Source organism: Taudactylus pleione, unplaced genomic scaffold (assembly GCF_031769625.1).
Source record: "Taudactylus pleione unplaced genomic scaffold, aTauple2 ptg000005l, whole genome shotgun sequence".
Lineage (NCBI taxonomy): Eukaryota > Metazoa > Chordata > Amphibia > Anura > Myobatrachidae > Taudactylus > Taudactylus pleione.
The window spans coordinates 13455138-13479588 of record NW_028284408.1 but is presented as its reverse complement, the minus strand read 5'-3'; the positions used below and the strand labels follow the sequence as shown (position 1 = coordinate 13479588).

Genomic DNA, 24451 nt, shown 5'->3' with positions numbered 1-24451 from the left:
TTGTCGAACCAGCATGCACAGACATTAAGTGTCTGCTGGCACCTGTATAAAAATATTAAAATAAAGACAATACACAGGAACAGACTGGTGTATACCTTTATTAAATAAACACTCCACCACGTATTCCCTCGTTCTCCATTTTAATACTCAAAATCGAGGGATGAGGTCCTCTTCGGTCCATGTAGCATCCACGAATATTTGTAAAGAAATCCTAAACTCATCAAATTAGCTCAGTGGAGAGTCGCAATGATAATCACAGTGTCACTCCTGGTCACTTTCCACTGAAATGAATGTTAAATGAATGGGAACGCGAATACTGACTGAGTGCGCCGCTCCCTGGTCACATTCATTACAGATCTCAACTGAGCTAGTTCGTCGGGTTTGAGCTTTTTTTTTTTAACAAAGATTTGTGGATGCTACATGGACAGAAGAGGACCTTATCCCTAGATTTTGTAAGTATTAACTCTGATGTTCTGTGTCTACTATACGGATGTAATGTTCGGTTCAATATGTCCCGTATCATAAAATTACACTGTGTATTATTATTAAATCAAAAAGCTAATCTTTAAACTTCTACCAGGTTAAAGATATTATTCTTTCACAAAAACTAAACAAAATATAAAATTTTTGGAAACATTGTGTAATACAGATAGTAGTTTTCACCAGGGCCGGATTGAGTGCCACATGGGCCTGGAGCACAAAATGACCAAGGGCCTATTATGAGAAGCAGAGGAGGCATGGCCAGTGCCATGTGGGCGTGTACACCTCTATACTCTCAGCCCCAATGTTCCCGCTAATTATGTAAAAGGAAAAAAATGCTTCATTTCGTGAGGTAAATAGAAGTACAGTGTTACTACTATATGATTTATGGCTGGCCGTGTGGAGAGCAGATGGCCAGTCATCATGTTGTCATGACAATGGGCCTACTTTTACGTGGAGGCCTGGAGCTGTAGCTCCATCCGCCCCATTGTTAATATGGCCCTGGTTTTCACCATATGGGAAACTGGCACATTTGACAGCTCCAACTCTCCCCGCAGAAGTTCCTGGTTGAGGATCATGAGTAGTTGATTGTATATTCTTCACAATTGTACATGACTCTTCATCTGTGGCATATATTGTCTTGAGAAAATATGGGGCTTGAGTGCTTTTCCAAACTCTTCAAAAAATATTCTCCTCTTGGTAAGTTTCTTATACCCCTTTTACACCAAAATCCCGGTTCCGACCCTGGAATTTGACACTGGTCAATCCCGGGTCGAACTCGGCTTCAGACCCCGTTTATACTGCAACTCGAACCGGGTTATTCCCGGGTTTGCCCCGTTTACACTGAACCCGGGTAATCCCTGCTTTTCTCTATAGAAATCATTAAAAATGGTCTGTTTTAAGGTCTGACAAAGATGGTCACAAAAGGCAACAAAAGAGAGGGGTGGGGACTGCTTACAGCATTGCTACAGGTTGCTGTTCTGGCTGTGGCAGGCTGTGTATCAGCCTGCGTTTGTGGCTGCTGGTCAGGCTGTGGTGCAGGCTGCAGTTCTGGCTGTGGCAGGCTGTGTGCCTGCCTGCTTTTGTGGCTGCTGGTCAGGCTGCTGTGGTGCAGGAGGTTAGGCAGGCAAGCAATGGCTTCATGTGAGTCTCTCTATGCAGGGCACTGACAAATTACATCATCTGCCGATGCCCCAGAAGCTCCAATCAGCATCTTTCAGAGCTAGCTGGGTCAAATAAGCAGGGTAGCACCCGTTTACACTGCCTCATGACCCGGGAACAACCCGTTTTCAACCCTGCTCTCAACCCGAGTAAGACTGCCCGGTAAATCGACCTGGGTTATTTTTTTGGGAGCCGTTCACACAGAGCCTCAACCCGGATCGACCTAGCAATAACCCGGGTTATTTGTTTGGTGTAAAAGGGGTATTATTGTTCCAGTTGGGATTTATGAAGTCCACAGGACAAAGGCACTGTATGCAGTTACATCAATGATAATATAAAATATCACTGGCCATCATTTCATTTTTTGTTTGCAAGTGAATGTGTTTGCAAGTTGATCTAGGGTATCTACTGTGTCTTTTGTAACGTTATAGGCCAAAATTATGTTTGGCCTATCACTAACTCCTTTGTCATTATGTACGGTGCGCCAAAGAATGACAGTCTTATTTAATTGGCTACCATTGTTTTCAGTGAAATAAAAATATGAACTACACACCTGCTTATTTGTGAATTGCAGAGGTAGTTTAGGTTTAATTATTCTTTTAGTACCATATTTATGTTATGTTTCCTTTGAGCAGAAGTTGTGCCAGATTGTACGAGTAGAAAAAGTTGTCACACATAACGTTGTGCCTTCTTAGTTCACTAGTGATGTCTGCCACAACTCACACCCCTCGGCTATTTTCTGGTCTTGCTCCTGGTTCTTTTCCAGTATAAACATGTGACTTCAGCGCCCTCGAAATCCAACTAATTGTTCATATATGGTAAAATTTTCAAATTGGTTAAATAATTTTGGAAAAAAACTTCATCCAAATTTTCCCAGGTTTCTCTTACAGCAGCAAATTTGTCTGTGCGCCTTCTTTCATGACAGCTAGATTTGTCATCAAAACTAATTATTTGCAAAATTTTACAGGTGGTGTCAAGTGACATGGTCACTCAGAAAATATTGCAACCAGATTCACTATTGCACAATCTGTTTGTTGATTTCCCATAAGATTTATTTACTCCAGCCAATAATACAAGTCCAACGTAAGCTTGAAATGTAACACTATCCAAAATGTGTAACTTTTTGCCGTAAACACACTGTACTTCAATATTTGTGTGTTTTATTATAAAATTTTCGATTAAACTAAAGAACACTGAATGCACTTTTTCATAGTCCGGGGTGTCTTAGCGGTTCGCCGTGGGTGGGGGTGGGGAGTTAGTTAGGTTTAGGCAGAGTAGCAGGGTTAGGTTTAGGCACCCCTAGGGGGGAAAGTTAGGCACCACTGGGGGGGGGGGGGAGTTAGGCACTTAGGGGCAGGGTTAGGTTTAGGCACGAAGGGAGGAGGGTTAGGTTTAGGCACTAACGGGGAGGGTTACGGTTAGGCTACAAGAAGGGAGGGTTAGGGGGAGAAGGGTAAGTATACTTACCCGACCCCTGTCGGGATACCAACCATCTGGATGCCGCTGTCGGTATTTTGACAGGAGGCATCCCGACAGCTGGCATTACACACCAATTCTGTTCGTGCTACTGCATGTCTTGTTACACCAAGAGTATTCTTGATAACATCGGCTTTAGAGAGCCTACCAGCAGGATGTCGAGGAGGATCAAGTTCCCATTTTATTTGACCATCCGTGGAGAGTACATATGGAGTTGTAGCAGGTTGATCTACAAATGTCATCCTCATTGTCAGCATCATCACCTTCACTTTCACCACTTGTATGATTTTCTTCCTCAGATACATCTTCACTATCAGATGCTTCCACAAACACTTGAATCTCAGCCTCGGTCAAAAATTTTCAATTAACCATAGTGGATATTGACTGTACAAAGATCAATCTCAAACTGAATAGGAGTCATTCCAAACCGTGTATCTATAGCCAAAAGGGAGAATCAATAACTGCATACCTTCCAACATTGGTCCATGTAGATTCGGGACCCCTGTGTGCATGCCCAAAAAGTGGGTGGAACCTTGCCGGAATGGAGTGGTCTTATGGCAACACCGTTTGCATCACCGTGGGGGCGTGCCCAGCACTCGCCCCGCAATAGATACTGTGTGTATCTACTCACCTGCTGCTCTGTTATGCTGAGCAGCAGTGACAGTGCTCCCCAAAAAAACACTCCCCCCTCCCCCCCCCCCCCACAGTACACTGTGGCCTGCAGATGGGACAGCAGGACAGTCCCAGAAAAACGAGACTGTCCTGCTGAATTTTTTAATCATAATTATTTGCCATAAAAATAAAAGTCTCATAACATAAGGCAATCATAATTGCTTAAATAACAAACTGACACCAAAATCAATCTCATTTCAGGTCAAATAGACCCAAATAGAATAGAGGGGTTAAAGTGTACAATGAGGGATGTGTGGAAGAGTGTTTATTTAATAAAGTTGTACAACGTCGGTGTCCATGTACTGCCTGTATGCTAATATTTATTTTATTTTAACAGGTGGACTACAGGTGTCAGTGGGCCCTTAATATTAGAGCATGCCTGCATTTGTGGTTCAATAAGTGCTAGTGCAGGCTTGGTGGGACCTATAGGCCACCTGTAAAAGAACAATATTATATAAACAACTTAATTAACATTAACCCCGGCACCCACTGCCACCAGGGGTCATTCCTCGGGAGGGGGGGGGACCTAATTTTTTATTTTTTGGGGGGGGGATTTGTAAACATAAAGCCTGCACAGATCATATTGAGCTGTGCAGTGGTTTAAATCTGCCACAGTTGATGGCAGATTTGATCGGAGGAAATTAGTGATCTGATGGGTATTCACACTGAAAATATACAATGGACATTGCTGTCAGATTGCTATTGCCACTCAAATTTGATGGTCAGTAAAAGATGAATTTTTACACAGCAATCCGACGGCAATGTCCAGCAGGTTGAAATAGACAGCAAACTTGATTCTTGGTAAATTTACCCCATTCACAATAATAGTGAGCATTCACAAGATTTTTATTATTTGGGCAAAGTGGTGAAAATGTAGAAATCTGGGAACTTGCATTGAATTGTGGCACGAAATTCTCTCCAAGTGAGTAATCAAGATCAGCCAGAGTTGACACTGGCCTGTACTGTGTGATTTATCCACTCCATTTTGTTTATTGGACACGCCAGCATTAATGGAACAAACTGCAGCAATGTGGCCCACATAAAATTATATACCGCCATGTCCTGATACACTGTTGCTGAAGTCGCGCAGAGAAAATGTGCATCTTATTCCCATACATAAAACAACTGGAAGCGACAAAACTACGTTGTTAGATTACACTGATCAATTTGAGTCTGAATTTGTGTAAGTCGGGATCCGATGCAGCGGGCACGACTTTTCTCACGCCAAGATCCATTATGCTCTATCTGTGACTTTGTATGTATTTAAAACTAATTCCTGGGCGGTTTAATATCGCAGCCCAGTACACATTAAGAGATGTTTCTCTTCGTCTGCGATGCGGATAAGACGCAAAATGTAAAGAAAAACACAGTACACTAATCCTCTCGAAGTGTCTTAGCCGCACGGGGCATCTTGCGCCGTATGGCGTATAGACACTAGGTGCGTGAGGACACATCTGTACCAGTAAGAGTCAATATATATTTTACATTTTCGATTAGTTAAAATGTAATTTAATATTGTTAATAGGTTAATCCAAAATGTCAGACACCACAATAATCTAATGCAGTTATGAACCATGTCAGGTTACTCTTCAAGGTCACTTGCATCAGATTACCAAAGAAATAAGAACACAGATATAAGAAAAGTGCATACAGTAAAGGTTGCTGGGATGTTTCTAGTTCAATAGGATATGAAAGAAATTTGTTCATTTAAAAAAATAATCATAGTCTTAACTCTAGCTGACGCACCATTCCTATGTAGGGACACTAGATCTGGATCTCAATTCAAATCCTTAACCACGCACAGAGAATGATTTCCTGACAATCATAGATTACGGTTGTAAAAGTTTATAAAGTGTTGTGTATTCAATTAAAAAAAAAAAAACGTCTCTTCTTTTGATCACAATGTATCCAGATTACTATATCACTGTGATAATCTGCAGCTGCCCGATGTATTACCATATAAGCAGAATTTCCACTTCCACTGTAAAATTAAACTGAAAAGAAGATGCCTCAATGCATCTAACAGATTGTACTTAGATATAAAGTTACAGCTGGCGGTGAAATGCTTTTGAATTCAAATATACATCTGCCATTGTGTGTACATAATATAAAATCTCCTGTGGTAGAACAATACAGCGAGGTATCTGCTGCCACACTACTAGGACTGGCTGACACATACCAGGTTGAGGGCTGGTTTTATGCTTTTGAGCCTTCTCCTTTTTAAACTTTGGCACTATACGGAACACTGTGCTTCTACTGTTTCTTTTAGTGTATTCCAGAGGAACATCCTGTTTAAAATAAGAAAAAAAGATCACATGCTGGCAATAGCAGGGCTTAAACGCGGTCTATTAAAGGAAAATCAAGCAATGTCTCCATGCCACCTATAACACCGTTTCATCCCCAACATGCAAAGTACTTATTACTGCTGGAGACATCAGAAAATACATCTCTCTGACCTTACAAATGTATTTATCTCAGGTGGAACATTGGATAATGCAGAACAAACTGTTTATGAACACTGATTAAACAGGACCCGTGTTATTTGGGTTTTGTCTAAATCTACAAAAGTAAACTACAGCTAATTATTAAAACAAACCACAACAGTTATTGGACACCAATGTACAAATATAAATATTTGACTATATGGCTTGATTATGTTGGCATATAGACACAGATAGTCACAATGTACACCAAATTGGCCTTGTTATATAGAAACAAATCTGTCCAAATTTTCATGGCCAAAAAGCATAACACAATAAGTGCCAATTGCAATTATAGTCTTTAGGGATGTAGTTTACCATACCACTGTGACATGCTATCAAATCTACACTGGCTGGCCCTGAGGTAACAAAACAAAAAAAAAAGCTCACTTTTGCCTTGCACAGATGTCTTAGGCCCTCATTCAGAGGCACTCGCAAGAAGCGAGCGCTCGTTCTGAATGAGGACGGTCGCTTGTTCTTTTAAGTGCGGCCTTCTGGTCACTAGCTAAGCTGTGGGTTACCACCCACAGCTTTAGCGACCAACCAGGTTGATGGTTGCGATGGTCAAGACCATCGCGACCATCGGGGCTTGCGACGAGACCCTAAGGTTGGGTCTCGGCAACCGCAAGCCCCAGGGAGTTTCCGGCTCTGATCAAACAGGAAGCTCCCCACTGACATCAACATCGACAGCCGGCCCTTTTGTAGTGAGCTCCGGAGCGAGAGAATTTCTCTCTCGCTCCGGAGCTTGTGCACGCGCAGTGCGGCCGCTGCGCGTGCGCAGGGCCTAAACATCGACCCGGCTGCGAGCGCTCAGTGCTTGCGTCCGGGTTTGAATGAGGGCCTTACTCCTGTAGCTAACATCACTTATCACATATGATCTACCCTCAGAAGTCCTCCGATAGCACTCTTCCTCCTCATTCCCATCAACCCAATGTGGCACAGCTTCCATTTAAAGTCCATCATCAGTCTTAAACTTTTCAAAACTCATCATTCAACTATAAACAAGTTTGAAATTAAAATCCTTAATGACTTAAATGTAAATACCTCCTCCTCATCTGGCTGTAAAACATAATAAAGCCAGGGAATCTCCACAAGCTTTGTTAACTCAACTTCCACATCATGTAGTGCATTGGACAAAAGCTCTTCATGATGGGCTTCCAGCTGCTGCAAACAGAAAAAAAAAAAAAAAAAAAATAAGTTTTTTTGTTTGTTTTTTTAGAAAAGTGGAAACAAAATACCAACTGTCACCAACTTATGGAGAGACTTCAGAATCTATTCAGCGCAGTTTTGTTCCACTACTTAATGCCCTGTAATTTCTGCAAACCATGGAAGTGGCAAAGTTCATTAGGATGGTTTTTATAATAGGATATGATTTTACCACAACTGAAATGCAGATCCATTTTGGGAAAAAGGTGGAACACAAATCACATAAAGTCTGTCTCTCCTTACATGACATGTGATGTGAAGGGGTAACAGCTAACAAATAAGTGGAGGCAAGAGAGCAAAAAGGGAGAAGCAACAACAAAAAGTAGGCAAATGGAATGTGGGGAGGATATCGCAGATAAAGGGGCATCGGGCAGAAGTGATATGGGTGACAAAGGAGAGACAAGCATTATTGAAGGGAGTAGGGGCGACTAGTGTGAAGTAGCAGAAGGCAATGGAGCAATGGGCAGAACAATGGCGGAGACAGGAAGTAGGGAAGTGGCACAGATGAGGCAAGATGGACGTGGGCAGAAGAGACAGGACTACATATAAAGTGGTATTGGAAACAGAAGGGACAGACATGAAGGATACAAATATGGGATAGCAGATTAGGTAAAGGACGATTAGGCATATGAGACATGGTAAACGAAAGGGTGAAGACATTAGGAGATGGAAGAATTAAGGACATACAGGGAAACAGTGGATGGTCTGGTCATCTAGTATAGTGGTCTGCATTCTAACTGTGGGAAAAATAGTAAGCTTTATGTGCATTTCGTGGGCATAATGTGTTTTAGTTACTATGAGGAGTTTTATGCAAAATACAGTCAGGTCCATAAATATTGGGACATTGACAGAATTTTCATATTTTGGCCTCTATTCACCACCACAATGGCTTTGAAATGAAACAAACAAGATGTGATTTAACTGCAGACTTTCAGATTTAATTTGAGGGTAATTACATCCAAATCAGGTGAACGGTGTAGGAATTACAATGGTTTCTATATGTGCCTCCCACTTTTTAAGGGGCCAAAAGTAATGGGACTATCAACTCAAAAGCTATTTCATGGACAGGTGTGGGCTATTCCCTCGCGATTTCATTATCAATTAAGCAGGTAAAAGGTCTGGAGTTGATTCTAAGTGTGACATTTGCATTTGGAATCAGTTGCTGTCAACTCTCAATATGAGATCTAAAGAGCTGTCACTATCAGTGAAGCAAGCCATCATTAGGCTGAAAAATCAAAACAAACCCATCAGAGAGATTGAAAAAACATTAGGTGTGGCCAAATCAACTGTTTGGAACATTCTTAAAAAGAAAGAACGCACCGGAGAGCTCAGCAACACCAAAAGACCCGGAAGACCACGGAAAACAACTGTGGTGGATGACAAAAGAATTATTTCCCTGGTGAAGAAAAACCCCTTCACAACAGTTGGCCAAGTCAAGAACACTCTCCAGGAGGTATATGTATATGTATCAAAGTCAACAATCAAGAGAAGACTTCACAAGAGTGAATATAGAGGGTTCACCACAAGATGCAAACCATTGGTGAGCCACAAAAACAGGAAGACCAGAGTAGAATTTGCCAAACAACATCTAAAAAAGCCATTACAGTTCTGGAACAACATCCTATGGACAGATGAGACAAAGATCAACTTGTACCAGAGTGATGCAAAGAGAAGGAAAGGAACTGCTCATGTTCCAAAACATACCACCTCATCAGTGAAGCATGGTGGTGGTAGTGTCATGGCGTGGGCATGTATGGCTGCCAATGGAACTGGTTCCCTTGTATTTATTGATGATGTGACTGCTAACAAAGGCAGCAGAATGAATTCTGAAGTGTTTCGGGCAATATTATATGTTCATATTCAGTCAAATGCTTCAGAACTCATTGGACAGCGCTTCACAGTGCAGATGGACAATGACCCAAAGCATACTGCAAAAGCAACCAAAGAGGTTTTTAAGGCTAAAAAGTGGAATGTTATGCAATGGCCAAGTCAATCCCCTGACCTGAATCCGAATGAGCATGCATTTCACTTGATGAAGACAAAACTGAAGGGAAAATGCCCCAAGAACAAGCAGGAACTGAAAACATTTGCAGTAGAGGCCTGGCAGAGCATTACCAGGGATGAAACCCAGCGTCTGGTGATGTCTATGCGTTCCAGACTTCAGGCTGTAATTGCCTGCAAAGGATTTGCAACAAAGTATTAAAAAGTGAAAGTTAGATTTAGGATTGTTTAGTTTGTCCCATTACTTTTGGCCCCTTAAAAAGTGGGAGGCACATATAGAAACCATTGTAATTCCTACACCGTTCACCTGATTTGGATGTAATTACCCTCAAATTAAATCTGAAAGTCTGCAGTTAAATCACATCTTGTTTGTTTCATTTCAAAGCCATTGTGGTGGTGAATAGAGGACAAAATATGAAAATTCTGTCAAATGTCCCAATATTTATGGACCTGACTGTATATATTTATAGCAATAGAGCTCACATGCGTCAAAACCCAGGGATCCCTATCTACTGTGTAGGGGTAACCATTTTATTTTATTTTAGACTTCTACTACTGCTGCTGTGGGCTTCAACCATCACCTACTATAACTTTAAAAGTTAATGTTAGTAGCATGTCTGGGTTAGTAACACTATAGCTGACAAAAGTTGACCAAATGAAAAAGCCATCTTACTAACAGCTCCTGACTTGTATGCACCTTTGAGTATTGTCCCTGTAAGGAGAGGGTAATATTGGGTGCATAGGATTTACACTGGGTAACACACTGTGTGAAGCACTGCTTTATCCTGGAAACAATATGGAAAATGTACTGTATACTGGCCAGGATGAAGGGGCTGTAATGTATACAAGAGGCACGGCAGCTGTATAGCATACCGAGCCCATGGCAATATAATTTTTTTAAATATTTGAGGCTCTATAATATGTCCATAAAGCTTAATTTTTTGTGGTACTTAAACAGCAATATATAAATTACTGCCACAACAAAATATGGTTTGGGATGTTTTCCAGCAATAGTGGAGCTTAAATACTGTGGTGTGTGTATGCATGTATCTAATTTATTTTTTAAATCAATCCCAAACAAAAACACCCAGCATTCCAAGTACCTAATTATATCAACAAGTCATTCCCTTGCTTTAAACATTTTTAAAATATAATAATAAACATGTACCAAGAATTTCAAGATCTTACCAGTGGGACTCTCCCAACCAAGAGAGACTCTGTTTCGTTGTGCAGTGCCTTAACATTCACTGCTACCTCTATGGCAGTGTTCCTGGTGAGATTCTAGGCAAGAGACAGTATTAAACATTTCACATTTGTTTATATATATATATATATATATATATATATATATATATATATATATATATGATGGACAATTATTTTTTCAGAAAGTAAGCTTTAAGAGAACACATTTACTGATCTATAAATTCCAGTATTATTTTTACTCACTAATTTAAAGTTATCACACACTGCTAGTGTTTGCTTGACTAAGTACTGTATCATACGTGGACTCTTCATAATGGGTCAAAACTCAGTCTCACTGGTGGGAAACTAGTAAAACAATGAGCTTTCAACCCGTAACAGGAGAGGTTTATTTTACAGTAATTCACATTTAAATTGAGATTAAGGGGCAGAATCAATTAGCCTCAAGGTTCAACGATATGAAGAGGCACATATTTCCGGTTACTACAGTACTAAAAAACGTACTTAATTTTCTGTTCTCACGTCTACGAGATGTGAGCAAATACAACAAAGGTTCTCTTGCTTGAGTCCAATGGAAGGTTGCGGCTAATCGAATCTGCCACTAAAGCTGGGTACACATTAGATGATGTGCAAACCAATGGTGTACTACAGCCCCCGCAGACCCCGCGGTGGCTTGGGGGCGCGGGGACTTGTGAGGCGAGGTGGCTGCAGATTCCATGCGGACTAGCAGTTCGCATGGAATCTGCAGAAAACGGCCCTCCAAAAATGGCCACCGCCTAGGAGGAGACAGATGCTAGAGGTCCTACTGGACCTCTAGCATCTGTTAGTCATGCAGGCAGGGCGGTAGTGCGGACCGCACATAAGTGCCGTCCGCACTACACTAGTATAACAAACACACAGCCGCGAGCGCCGGCAGCTGTGTGTTTGTTTTAGCAGCCGATGAGAGTCAGAGTCTTGCGCCCACTGCCGGAGCCGGGCTCTTCCCATCATGCAGAGCGGGCCTGCCCGGGAGGACGCCGAATGGAGGAGCCGATGCCGAAGCGTTGATCAAGTTAAGTGGATTTTGGGAGTGTGTCTGTCTGTCTGGCGGGGGTGGGGGGGAGGTTGTTTACTACTACTGGGGGCATTGCTGGGAGGAGGGACTACTACTGGGGGCATTGCTGGGGGGGTTGTTTACTACTACTGGTGCATTGCTGGGGGGGTTGTTTACTACTACTACTACAGGGGGCATTGCTGGGGGGGTTGTTTACTACTACTACTACTACTACAGGGGGCATTGCTGGGGGGTTTGTTTACTACTACTACTACTACTACAGGGGGCATTGCTGGGGGTGTGGTTTACTACTACTACTACTACAGGGGGCATTGCTGGGGGGTTGTTTACTACTACTACTGGGGGAATTGCTGGGGGGGTTGTTTACTACTACTGGGGGCATTGCTGGGGGGGGGTTGTTTACTACTACTACTGGGGGGCATTGCTGGGGGGTGTTGTTTACTACTACTACTGGGGGGCATTGCTGGGGGGTGTTTACTACTACTGGGGGCATTGCTGGGAGTGGGGACTACTACTGGGGGCATTGCTGGGGGGTTGTTTACTACTACTGGGGGCATTGCTGGGAGGGAGGACTACTACTGTGGGCATTGCTGGGGGGTTGTTTACTACTACTGGGGGCATTGCTGGGAGGGAGGACTACTACTGGGGGCATTGCTGGGGTGGAATTACTACTGGGGATATTGCTGGTGGGAGGACTACTACTGGGGGCATTGCTGGGGGGGACCACTACTGGAGGCACTGGTGGGACCACTACTGGGAGCACTGCACTGGTGGGACCACTACTACTGGGGGCATTGCTGGGGGAGGACTACTACTACTGGGGGCACTATTTAAAGGGGTCTACTACTGAGGGCATTATATAAGGGGCACTGCATAGGGGGATGACTACCTGGGGCACTGCATAGGGGGACCACTTCTTGGGGCACTACGTATACTGTAAACTGTCTAGGGGGTTGGGAGCACATTTTTTACTTTTGCACTGGGGGCCAAATTGTGTATAAATGTCCCTGTAATTATTTTACCAAAATGCAGAGGGGGGGGGACGGGGGGGAGAGAGGCGGCAGAAATATATTTGGCAAGGGGGAGCAAAATTTATAGTTACGCCACTGGTGCAAACGATGAGATGGTCGTCCCGATTTCCCTTGAACGCCCGGACAAACTATGTAGTGCATACACACTGTACAATCTTCCAAAAGACCCAACAATATTGTGTATCGTTTGGTTGTTAGATCGTGAAAATATTACATTAACATATCGCCTGGTTGTCCGGTAGTGTGTACACGCTGTACGATTTGCGGAAATATCGTTGTGGATATTCTCAGATTGAACAACATGTACGGCAGCTCTGAAGATGTGACGGACGACGATGTGAGAGCGTGCATGGTGCGTGCACACTGGACGATTTGAACAATTTGTCGTTTGGATAGGTCTGAACACGACAAATTGTTTAAAAAATAGTCTATTGTGTAGCCAGCTAAAGTTAATATATGTAACACAATAGAAGTTAGGTTAAAAACAATATTTTATATAAAACATTACCTAACCAGCGCAGGTATAATTAAAATGAAAGTACATATTTAAGCATCTTCCTCTCTTAATAAACATTGTATGTATGAATTGATTGTGTTTACTCCACTTGTTTCATGTATATATATATTTTATACACATACTGTATACAGTACAGCAGCTCAGAGCAGAAGATAGAGACAGCTGAGGGAGTTCCTGGCTCTTGCTTCATAGTGCTTGAACGGAACAGGGATCCTTCTTTGCGCTACACTTACCATTAGTGTATATATATATATATATATATATATATATATATACATATATATATATATATATATATATATATATACACATATACATATATATATATATATATATATATATATATACATATACACACACTAACTATCCTACATTTGCTAACGTAACGTAACATGCCAGTAATGGGGTCGCACTACACAAGACCCACAAAGCACCAATTTTGTGCCTTCTGTACAATACGATGCTCACAGGAGGATTCTGGCAGTGACATGCTCCTGCCAATACATGGGACCATCACGCTCTCATTAACATTTGGGAACACTTAAACCTGCCCAGAAGATAGACTGAATTTCAAGCCAGCATATAAAAAGGTGAATACAGAAGAAATGAAACAGCCGAAACAAATGTGCTCAGCTTATGTTCTATGTACTGTTAATAACTGTTTTCTTTTGTGCTCATTTGTTTATGTACTGTGTAAGGCGCTGCGGAAACCTTTTGGCACACCCTATAAAGGATAATAATAATAATAATATGTTATATGCCATTTGCTCCAATAGCTATGAAAAAATAAATGATTTTGCCCAGAGTGACTGTTTTTCATTACTGTTTGCTGTTGCTGACCTACCTCCGGAAACCTGGGGTTGGCTTTATTTAGTGCATGAGAGCAGGCGTTCACCGCATGGGCCAGCTCTTGCTCCAGCAAACTGTGTATTTTCGCAGCTTCACATATTCTGGTGAAAACAAATACAAGAAAAAAGTAGAATGAATCCCCCTTATTTTTAAGATGCCTCTATCCCCAGGCATAGGTTGGTGTTAGATAATTGAACAATCCTCTTTTACATCTACAAAGTTCTGTGTTCAAAAGTTAAAAAAATGAAAGTGAAGGTGGAGAACCATGTGACTATCCAATGTCACTTTCTCATACAGTTTTATCACATGCAAGACTGAGTCACAGCAAAAATATTCAAATATACACATTATTTTAAACCCATTCCCACCTACAGATGTATCCTCATACACTATATTTGCTGCAGTCATGCCAAACAGCCCTTCTTGATGCGCCAAGTCCCGAGCAACTAGGCTTGTGCCCAGTGTCTTTTTACTGTTTTTGCCCGAAAATGCATCTTTATCACAATGCAATGAGAGAAAACTGCTTCACAAGACTGCACTCATTAATTTGATATGCGACACTTGGATAACTGTGTGCGACTGAGTCTGAATGTGTATAAGGAGGAGCTACCATGTAACAGCTACTTTATTTCCATGGTAAGTTCTGTTATGATTCCTATACAGATTCATACTCAGTCACACACAGATATAAAAGTGTTGTATATATCAAATTAATCAGTGCACTCTCATTAAGCGGTTTTGTCGCATTGCGTTGCTGCGAAGACGCATTTTCAGCCAAGACACTACAACGCTTGGCATGGCTCACACTCACCAGGCATCTTGCGCTGTGTGGCGTATTGAGGTTAGGTGTTTCAGGACACAATATACGAGGGTGGTTCAATAAGGTGACAAGACCTCTCAAGTGTGTTATGTTCTCTATTTCATTCTAACTTCCTGCCAGGCCAGAGCAGGTAGACCACTACTTCCCCTCGCGGACTGCGCCACATATCAGTCATACTGTCCCAACATCAGTTGTAAGGTGGCGGGGTGAAACATTGAGGTGCGCAGTGTGATCAGATTTCTGCGTCTAAAGGGCACATCAGTAGCTGAAATTCATCGTCAACTCGTCGAGGTGTACTGTGATAACAGCATGTCGCAGATACAGGTTTGGTGCACTGCCTCTGGTAACGGCAGGACAGACGTTCAAGATGAGCAGCTATACGGCCGGCCAAGCACGTTCACCACAGATGACAATTTGTGACACATTGAAGGTCTGATTCAGGACGACAGATGCATTCGAGTTAGTGATAGTGCTGATGAACAGATCATCTCAAGTGGGTATTGTGCACAACATATATAAGAAACCAAATACTGTAAATAAACATCATTCATGATCAAATGGAGGTACAGAAAAAAAGTGTTCACGCTGGGTACCGAAGCAACTCAAAGAAGTTCACAAAACCAATGGGATGGGATTGTCCCTTGTGCTCTTGACGCGGTACCATGAGGATAGAGTGCAGTTCCTGCAGTGTATTGTTACATGCGATGAAACGTGGGTGCATCATGTGACACCGGAGACTATGCAAGCATCCATGACATGGAAACACTCATCGTCCCCACCTTCAGAGAAATTCAAAACAACTCCATCAGCAAAGACCACAAAGACGTGCTTCTTGTTGATTTTCTTACCCAGGTAGATACTGTGAATGCTGTCCACTACTATGACACGTTGAGCTGGTTGTGGAGGAAAATGACCTGGGTTGCTGTGAACAGGCGTCATACTGCTGCACGAAATCGCCAGGCTACATTCAGTCAACCACACGCGTGAGTTGTTACGGCACTACTATTGAGAGGTACTGGACCATCCTCCCTACAGCCATGACCTGTCACAGAGTGATATCCATCTCTTTGGACCATTGAAGAAGCATCTGGGTGGAAGGCAATTCAGACTGTGATGTTCAGCAAGCCATCATGACACTGATTTCTGCTATGCTGGGATAGATACCTTTGTGTACTGTCAGAACAAATGCTTAGACAAGTATGGGGACTATGTGGAAAAATAATCTTTACCAAGGTCATACTATAGATTATACATATACGTAGGATTTGAATACATTTACGAAATGAGAGGTCTTGTTATCTTATTTATTGAACCACCCCTGTATTTGTATCTTGCATAGTGTAATACTGATCATCTGGATAGAGGTAATTCACAACTAACCTTCACTAAGTTGTGTGCAGCTTCACTAAATAAAACAGCGATTTAAACTAATAGTGACATATTATTGAAATAACCACAAATTTTCTTTACTTTCTTTTAGATGTCCGTTATTGTAAAAAAGGGCTCTGTGCGGCATTCCTGAATAGGAAAACTTTGTCCCAGTCAGGAAGTTCTCTCTCAATAATAAGTGCCGCGCACAAATGAGTGTTAGGTGGGAAGAAAAGGAAGGTAAGGTGCAGCCTAGTGCTTCAAAAACGCAAGGCAGGCCCTGTTCATCACCTTTCCCCAGGCTCCACAATTGAGACATATGAGGTAACTGCAAAATGCAGTTGTGGATTTCCCACTGCAAACTTACAGTACCTAGCAATATCTAAAACCACCACTAGATGTCCTCAAAGTATTACAAACAGAACACATGAAAAGGTAACAAAGCAAATTCAGAAAGGTCAGTAGGACATTCATTTGAAATGGGATACAGGAATAAAGCACAAGCACAAACATATCATACATGTCAACAAAATAAGTAATCAATAGCACTGTTCAAAGAACAAATTATGATGAATGGAAAAAAAATTTAGCTATTAAAATTAAAAATAGGAAATACATTAAAAAAAAAGAGTAACATACGAGTACAATACTAAAACCTAATGTTCTAATGTGAAGAACAATTTCACAGCATGGTAAAACAAAGTTTATGAGACATAAGACAGCAGATAATTATTTTAAAGTTCACTACAACTACAATAATGGCAATTTATAAACATACAAAAATAAAACTTATTTATAAAATAGCTGACCATTAAAATCACAAGGCTTCTGGCAAACAGTGCTAATATCCACTTTTGTTTTGACTATACAAATTAATTTTTAGGTTAATATTACCACAAATCTAAAGGTGCCTACACACTTGGCGATGTGGTCACGATCCGACATTGTGTCCGATTTCCCCTTGAAGTTTCCCCAGCAGCTCCCCAGCAGTTGTGGGCACGATTTGGTGTTGAAAACTGTCCAATGTAACAAATAATCTATCGTGCCTCCTAACTATTCCCAGTGCATTGTGACTGAGATTGTCAGATCTGCCCTACAGCATGGCAGCTCTGAAGATGTGATGTATGAACTGCGGGGACACGCATCGGCATCGTGAGTGGAAACTCACGATTTGGGCATATTTCACACAATTTGTCGTCATGATTCGTCGAAATCGGGCAAATCGTGTAAAAAATCGCCAAGTGTGTAGTAGTTGACTACTTGTTCAGATTAGCATACAGTAGCTTTGCGCTAGCCAAACCCAGTGTGATTGCAGCAACGTACAGAACACCTGAGATCAGATCCCTGCTTGAACAGAACATGTATCATATAGAATGAACAATTGTTAAAAATCTACACTGGTACCCTAGTCCCAGACTGGAAGGGCATTCTAAATACTGCCATCTTACCTCTCTGCCTGTTATTACCCCAGTCTTGTTTAATGTTTTGTTCCCAATTGAAAATCACAACAGAATAGGCCATTGCTATATAGATAAATGGCTCTCCTTTCAATATTTAATGGATACTTGATAATATTGGGCAGTTAATAATTTATAGTTCACAAATTGCGCACCCCCCATCTCCCAGCTGAATGGATTGATTGGTGGCCCTAACCTTTTAATTAGACTCATACCAGCACCAACTTGTTTTCAGTCCTATCTGCGTGTCTATAGTGGAGAATGAATCCAATACACCAGCCCTAGGGTTATACGTATTAAAGGTCAATTTCAGTCGATGTTGTGTTTTTAAGTGTTAGTAAATGTGTGATTTAGCCCCAGAAATGCAACATCGATTTAGATCGATTTGAAATCAATTAAAATTTATTAAAAATCGACCTTTAGTAAATATACCCCCTAGACTCTCCAGAGGGTTTACCATCCATGTCTGAAAAAATACACATTATCCCCAAACACTGGGGCCAATGAAACATGTATGCAGATGTGAAAGCTCTGCATACTCACTTCATCAGCTTTGCTTCATGATTTGCATATGTCCAGCCCTATTGACTAAGGGCCTGATTCATTACGGATCACAACTGCGATTACGCATGCAGACGGACGATTGTTACGTTCTGCGCATGCATCGCCGTGCGCAAAGGTCTCACTGCGATCGCAGACACTACGCAGATCCATCACAGAGTGATTGACAGGAAGTGAGTGTTTGGTGGTGGTGACGAAGGGTGGTCGGCAAATCGCAGGTGTGTCAGTGCGTTTGAACGCCGTTACTGGGGCGTGCATAAATTAGCCACTGCAATGGTATTCGCAGCTCGAGCTCCCACTACCTGCGATGAGGTTAGCAATTCCCGAGTAGGGTCAGAGTTTGTACAAGTGTGCGTGAGGCTCCGATGGTACTCAATGTTATCGATGGTATTACGGATGTGAGTAAGGGGAAGTGGGCGTCCTTATGTTAGGCTGTGAAGACTGCAAACATTAGTATATTTTCGCAGTGGGCCTGCGTGTGTAATCGCAGCTGCGATCCGTAATGAATCAGGCCCTATATCAACTGTTTTCACTGCCTCCCATTACAACATTATATTACACAGGGAACTAAATGCAATTGCCAGTCAGCTAAAATAAATTCCTCTTTTTTTGTTTTACAACATTGGAAAGAAAGACAAATCTGCAAATACCCAAGCAGGTGGCAAAAAGCAGCTCTTCCCTGGATGATAAAGTGATTAGTAATATAACGACTTGCTCTGAATGTGCATTTTCTTTACATAAACCAAATAAAGCTAAAAGGCAGATTTATTCCAGTATAATCAACAAATATAAACTTTATTTGCTGTAAAAAAAAATACCACCTACTATTCACTCCAGTAAATAAATGAACCAACTGTTCTTTATAAACCCAAACTGGCTTTTACAGTTTGGATAATGGTATCCTGACTGATTGATATGACTGGTGACTGGTCACTCACCTTGTAATGAGTTCTTCCGCAGCCTGCGAGCAGAGATGAATCAGTGCAACCTCCTCTTCTGAAGCCAAGTCGACAGCCTGCGTAGGGTACAGGTGAGGTCGAAGGACAGGCTTACAGGAATCATACTTCTGCTTGTCCTCCCAGGACTTCAAAGTGTTTTCAAAAGCCTGTTCACAATACACGTAGATCCCAATGTTAGGAGCGAATAGAAAAGACACCTGTATAAACTGTTTAAGAACCTATTAAAAGCTTCCCCATTCCTGATATTTCTAAATCCACAACGGAAGTATGGAGTTACATGCGCCATTAACAATGAAGGGGTTGAATGAGAACAGTTTTATTTCTTAAGTCTACTAAAATTAGATTATATTAGTTCTTTTGGTAGCAGACTGGAGAAAAAAATATTTTTAAAGCGTCGCAATGTCATACAAATGTGAGTTTAGCACCACAAACGTCTCGCTTTGGTTGGGCTAGTGATTCTGTTCCTTAAGTGTGTGATCACACTCTGTGTTACAGGACAGAACATCGCTAAGCAGCAAAGAACAGACAAGACAGGTCCAAGACTGCCCTTGTTCTCGTTTTCACCCCTCTTTCTATATTTTAGATCAAAGTTTAAGTATGAACTCTTAAATGTTTAACTGTACAGGTTCCCACCACAGCTGCTGAGAGGCAGGACCATGACTGAAATCTTTCTGTAACAAATGGATAAATCATTTTCATTTTACTGTTCAGCCTTCCTCCATCCGTTACTCCTTCCTGAACTCTATCCACACATTGCAGATGAAGGAACGGTTCTTGTACCTTTTCATTTGAATAGAAACGGTCAAGAATTCTTAATTTTGTGATTTAAGATCCCAGTCATTTCCATACTGTTGATGTGTGACTCTCAGGATTTTAGTTATTATATTCTTCCCTACTACTTTTTTTGTGTAATGGAACTTGCCGTTCTCCAAATATATGAAATGATAATGTCAGCTTTGACTGAATAAAAAGTCTAGTTACTAGAGAAGCAAGAACTAAGACAGACTGTACCTCCTTTTGCTTCTTCTTTCACTAAATTATTGTGTTTTTGTCGACCGCACAACCTTTTATTCTGTTTGAGTTCTAGCACATTTTATTATGTTGAGCGTCTTGCAGAGTAGTGTTTTGATTTGTTTTTTTTTTTTATACCCGCCCCTTATTGGGTCTGCCTCTATGCCTTACTAGTTGTAATGCCCGACAATGCCTGGCCTTTAATTTTATTCTCTATCTCCATCACCCCTCTCTTTTCTCATTCTACCCATCCCAACACTTTCTCCTCACCTGTCCTCCTCCCACTGACAGCGCCCCTCCTGGGCATATCTGACACAGGTGGGAGAGATCACAGTTTAGAGCCACTGTCATTACATTCCAATGTGATGACATCGATATATAATAAGATCAACTGCAGATAAAAAATATTATATGTATCTTTTAGCACGTTTAACAACCACTTCCCTGGATAACCATATTGGAGTTATCTGGCTCTTGCTTATACCGATGAGTTTGGTACATGACTCTTGCATTTACTAATGCATTCTTGGAATTTATTCCACAGTTCCTGCACCACCTATAAATCCCCCATCAGAGATTCACATCATTGATTTCTCAATTGGATAAAACAACAGAAACCTGGTGTAACTTCCTGCTTGCTTACATTCCACTCTCTATCACAACACTACCTTTGTCACATGAAACCCTTGGCGCTGAGCTGAAGGCTTAAATGTTTTGATCAAAATAAGAACAATTTCCTCATGCTTTCATTTGCTAGATACTCACAGATAAGTATTGGTGCAGACAAGCACTGACAGCAATGGTCAACCTGCAGGACAGTGTGAATTGTGACATTTGTACATATGTGTGCGACTAAGTCTACATCTGAGTGAAAGGCTCAATTGTGAATAGACACCGCTTCCATCACGCCAAGTTCTGTTGTGCGTAATCTGTGACTGTTTGTAAAACCAATTCCTGTGCAGTTAAAGTCGCTGCTTCGTGTCTATAGTATAGTGTGTGTGGCTTTTTTGCCAATTCTACATTGCATACACAAAAAACTATATAATAAATATATATATTTTGTTTTTTTCTCAGTAGCACCTGGTGTCTCGCCCTATATGGCATATAGACTCTAGGGGCCAGATACAATTAGACTCTAACACACTGCTAACTGCTAACACACATTAACCCTTTGATTCCGAAATAGATACCCGGAGATATGGGTTAACACTGCCGCGATAAGGACAGAAAGCCCTATTCAACGCAGGGTTCTGTTCAAACCTCAGGAGGAGGTGAACAGAAATCCACGTTAAGTAGCTGCCATGGGATGTAATTGAATAGACCCAGGCACTGCATTGTGGGTAATTAGCCCTTTGAGGTTAATTGAATTTGGCCCTGTGTGTATCAGACATAGTACAGCAAGACATAGTACAGCAAGAGTTATACCTCTTTTCCACCAAAAACCCAGGTCCGACCTGGGTTTTTGGACATGGTTCCAACCCTGGTCAGACCCATTTACACTGCACCTTTGACCTGGGTTACTCCCAGGTCAGCCCTGTTCACACTGAACTCAGGTCTGCCCTGCTAAACCTGTGAGGTCATAAAAAGTGGGAGGTGAATGCTCCACAACCACCAATCAGCTCATTTTAGGCATGACCAAGGTCGGATAACCCGGGTTGCACCGTTTACACTGCACCATTACCTGGGTCCATCCTGGGTCCAACCCTGGTAGCTACCTGGGTTGGATTGCAGGGTTACTTGACCCAGGTTATTTTTCAGGGACCCTTTTACACTGAGCTGCGACCTGGGTAGACCCAGCAAAAACCCAGGTTTTTGCTCTGGTGTAAAAGGGGTATTAGACTGAGGGCCTAAGAGAACCAAACAAACCAAGCAAGCAATAAGGGTCATATGTATTAAAAATCACTGAAGTTTTCAGTGTACATCGCAGTGTGGATAATTATTTTAGAGATATCCATGGTTGAGCACAGGTGACTTAAGTAGTACTTCAGTCAATTTGATTTAACCATCTGTGCTCAACCATTTCTGCATAATTGTATGAAAAAGTGGCTTAATAAATACAGTAGGCCCCTAAGACAGAAAATATGTCCTCTCTCCATCAATTATGGAACTGCAAATCTCTGCATCCAGATCGGAGCCAGGGAATCAGTGCAGGAGGATTCAGGAAATAAAATGGAGCCTAACAAAAATCATCGTATGGTGGCTACATAAATCCACATTTGTTACACCTTCCCTATATAACCTACAGCAACCAACTGTTACACACCTTAATCTCTTGCACTGCAGCTTGGTGCATGAACGAGCAGCAAGTTCAGCATAAAAACAATATAGTATCACTACAAAATTATTTTCATGGTATAAAAAACTATATCTAGGAAATGTATATTTGGAAACATAACAAAAATACCATTACACAATAAAGCTCTCCAGTTAGCTAAATCTTACTTGTATTGTCAAATAGTGAACCAATGTTTGACAGCACAAGCATACAAAGGTCAGTAGGTGAGACCTACTGTAATAGTGACTGGTATTTTATATAGAAACTCCAAGCACACTATGCTACATCTCACTACCTCACTATGATATACTTCATTTATTTATTTTTTCATTCTGAAAAAATACTCACTTTATTCTAGAACTTCCACTGAATACACTGTATAAATGATGATTGTTCTGCACGCATCCATAATAACTGCAAACATCATCACACAGGTGTCACTGCCGCGCAAGCAGCAGGTGGAGGAGGGAAGAGTAACAGCCTCATTATGATTAATGACCATACTAGAAGATTATACAGCAGGAACCATACACAGGAAAGCTAAAGATCATTATTCCAGAGTTAATTTAAAATAAAAAAGAAAGACAAAAAGAAGATTCTAAGAGTGGTATCCAATTAGCCCCGAACTTTGTTTGGGCGTTAATTGATCTCCGTGATCAGCTAAAAATAGGGATTTTTAACCGATTATACCCGATTTTCACCCTATCCTATCCTATTATTCAGGTCGAAATAATAGGATAGTTCTCCTAAAAACACATAGGAGCCATGAAAAGCTTGTGGACCTATGTGTTTTCGCCTGTTTTTTGGTGAAAAAACAGCACTTACCGTGAATTATTTTTGGGACACATCAGAACCCGCCAAAAATCCCCTGATAAGTGCCAGGGTTGTGCCAAATTCTGGGCTAATTAGATAGCCATGGGCGGTAATTTACCGCGGCTAATTGGATACCCCCCTATGGCATACGAATAGTTTGTCATACTTAAATTACTATGGTGTGTTTTATAATTTCTAATAATTGTAATTTTATTTAATTTATTTTTACAACAAAGTGAATATGCTTGGTTCAGACATTTTAATAACCTATATACACAAAGCATCACGGTGTTAACAACACTTCGAAACAGAAGTAAAAAGTAATCTTGCACACACCAATCGACTTCTAGCAGTGCAGTTAACGGTTGAATCATTGTCACCTTTTTATTCTTCAAAATTCATGTATTGAACAGTAGTTTTTATAGAAGGACTAGAAATATAGCTTATTATCATTAAAATATGTATAATAAATTACAGTCTGAAATATTAGATAAAAGGGAAAGGAATTATAGAAAATTATATAAATAGGAAGTGTGATTAAGGTTTAAAAATATACTTAAAAATGGTCTCTATGCCAATACGGGTCCGTATATTCACTATTTAGATATATAAATCCCTGAATTCTTATACCAGCTGTATATATTATTACGTATTCCAGGCAATAAATGCTAATATAACCTTGGTCATATTATCAGTTTTTTTATGTATTTGTTTGTTAGCAATATGTATATATCTCTCAATTTGTATGTACATCCACTAATTCTCAGTTATGGTGCATACACATGGTCAGATATAACAGGACGATAACGATATCGATCATATCATTATCGATCATATTGTCTTGTTTTTGGGGCCTTCCAAACACCAAACGATGGTCGATGCGCGGGCACGGATGGTTGATATCGACCATCGCCTGTGTATGCAGACCAACCTTGTCGATATCGACCAGCCTGGTTACTGTAGGGACCTGCGATCGTTGATCGCGGGTCGTTAGACGATTGGGGGTTGGTGCATGTGTTGGATGTTCGATATCGAACATCTAGCACATGCAGGACGA

General features: G+C 41.2%; 1 protein-coding gene and 1 pseudogene across 4 annotated transcripts in view; both read right to left on the bottom strand.

The window, feature by feature from the left end:
• DGKH (diacylglycerol kinase eta) overlaps positions 1–24451 on the bottom strand; it is a 356461-nt gene that overhangs the window by 17826 nt on the left and 314184 nt on the right. For all 4 annotated transcript variants that reach the window (XM_088482783.1, XM_088482872.1, XM_088482720.1 and 1 more), the window contains 5 exons: positions 19275–19441; positions 14126–14231; positions 10665–10757; positions 7314–7433; positions 5969–6077 (listed from right to left, as the gene is read on the bottom strand). In XM_088482783.1, the coding sequence (XP_088338909.1) occupies positions 5969–6077; positions 7314–7433; positions 10665–10757; positions 14126–14231; positions 19275–19441 (595 nt within the window). The remainder of the gene's footprint in view (positions 1–5968; positions 6078–7313; positions 7434–10664; positions 10758–14125; positions 14232–19274; positions 19442–24451) is intronic.
• LOC148543211 (uncharacterized) lies at positions 1925–3422 on the bottom strand (annotated as a pseudogene).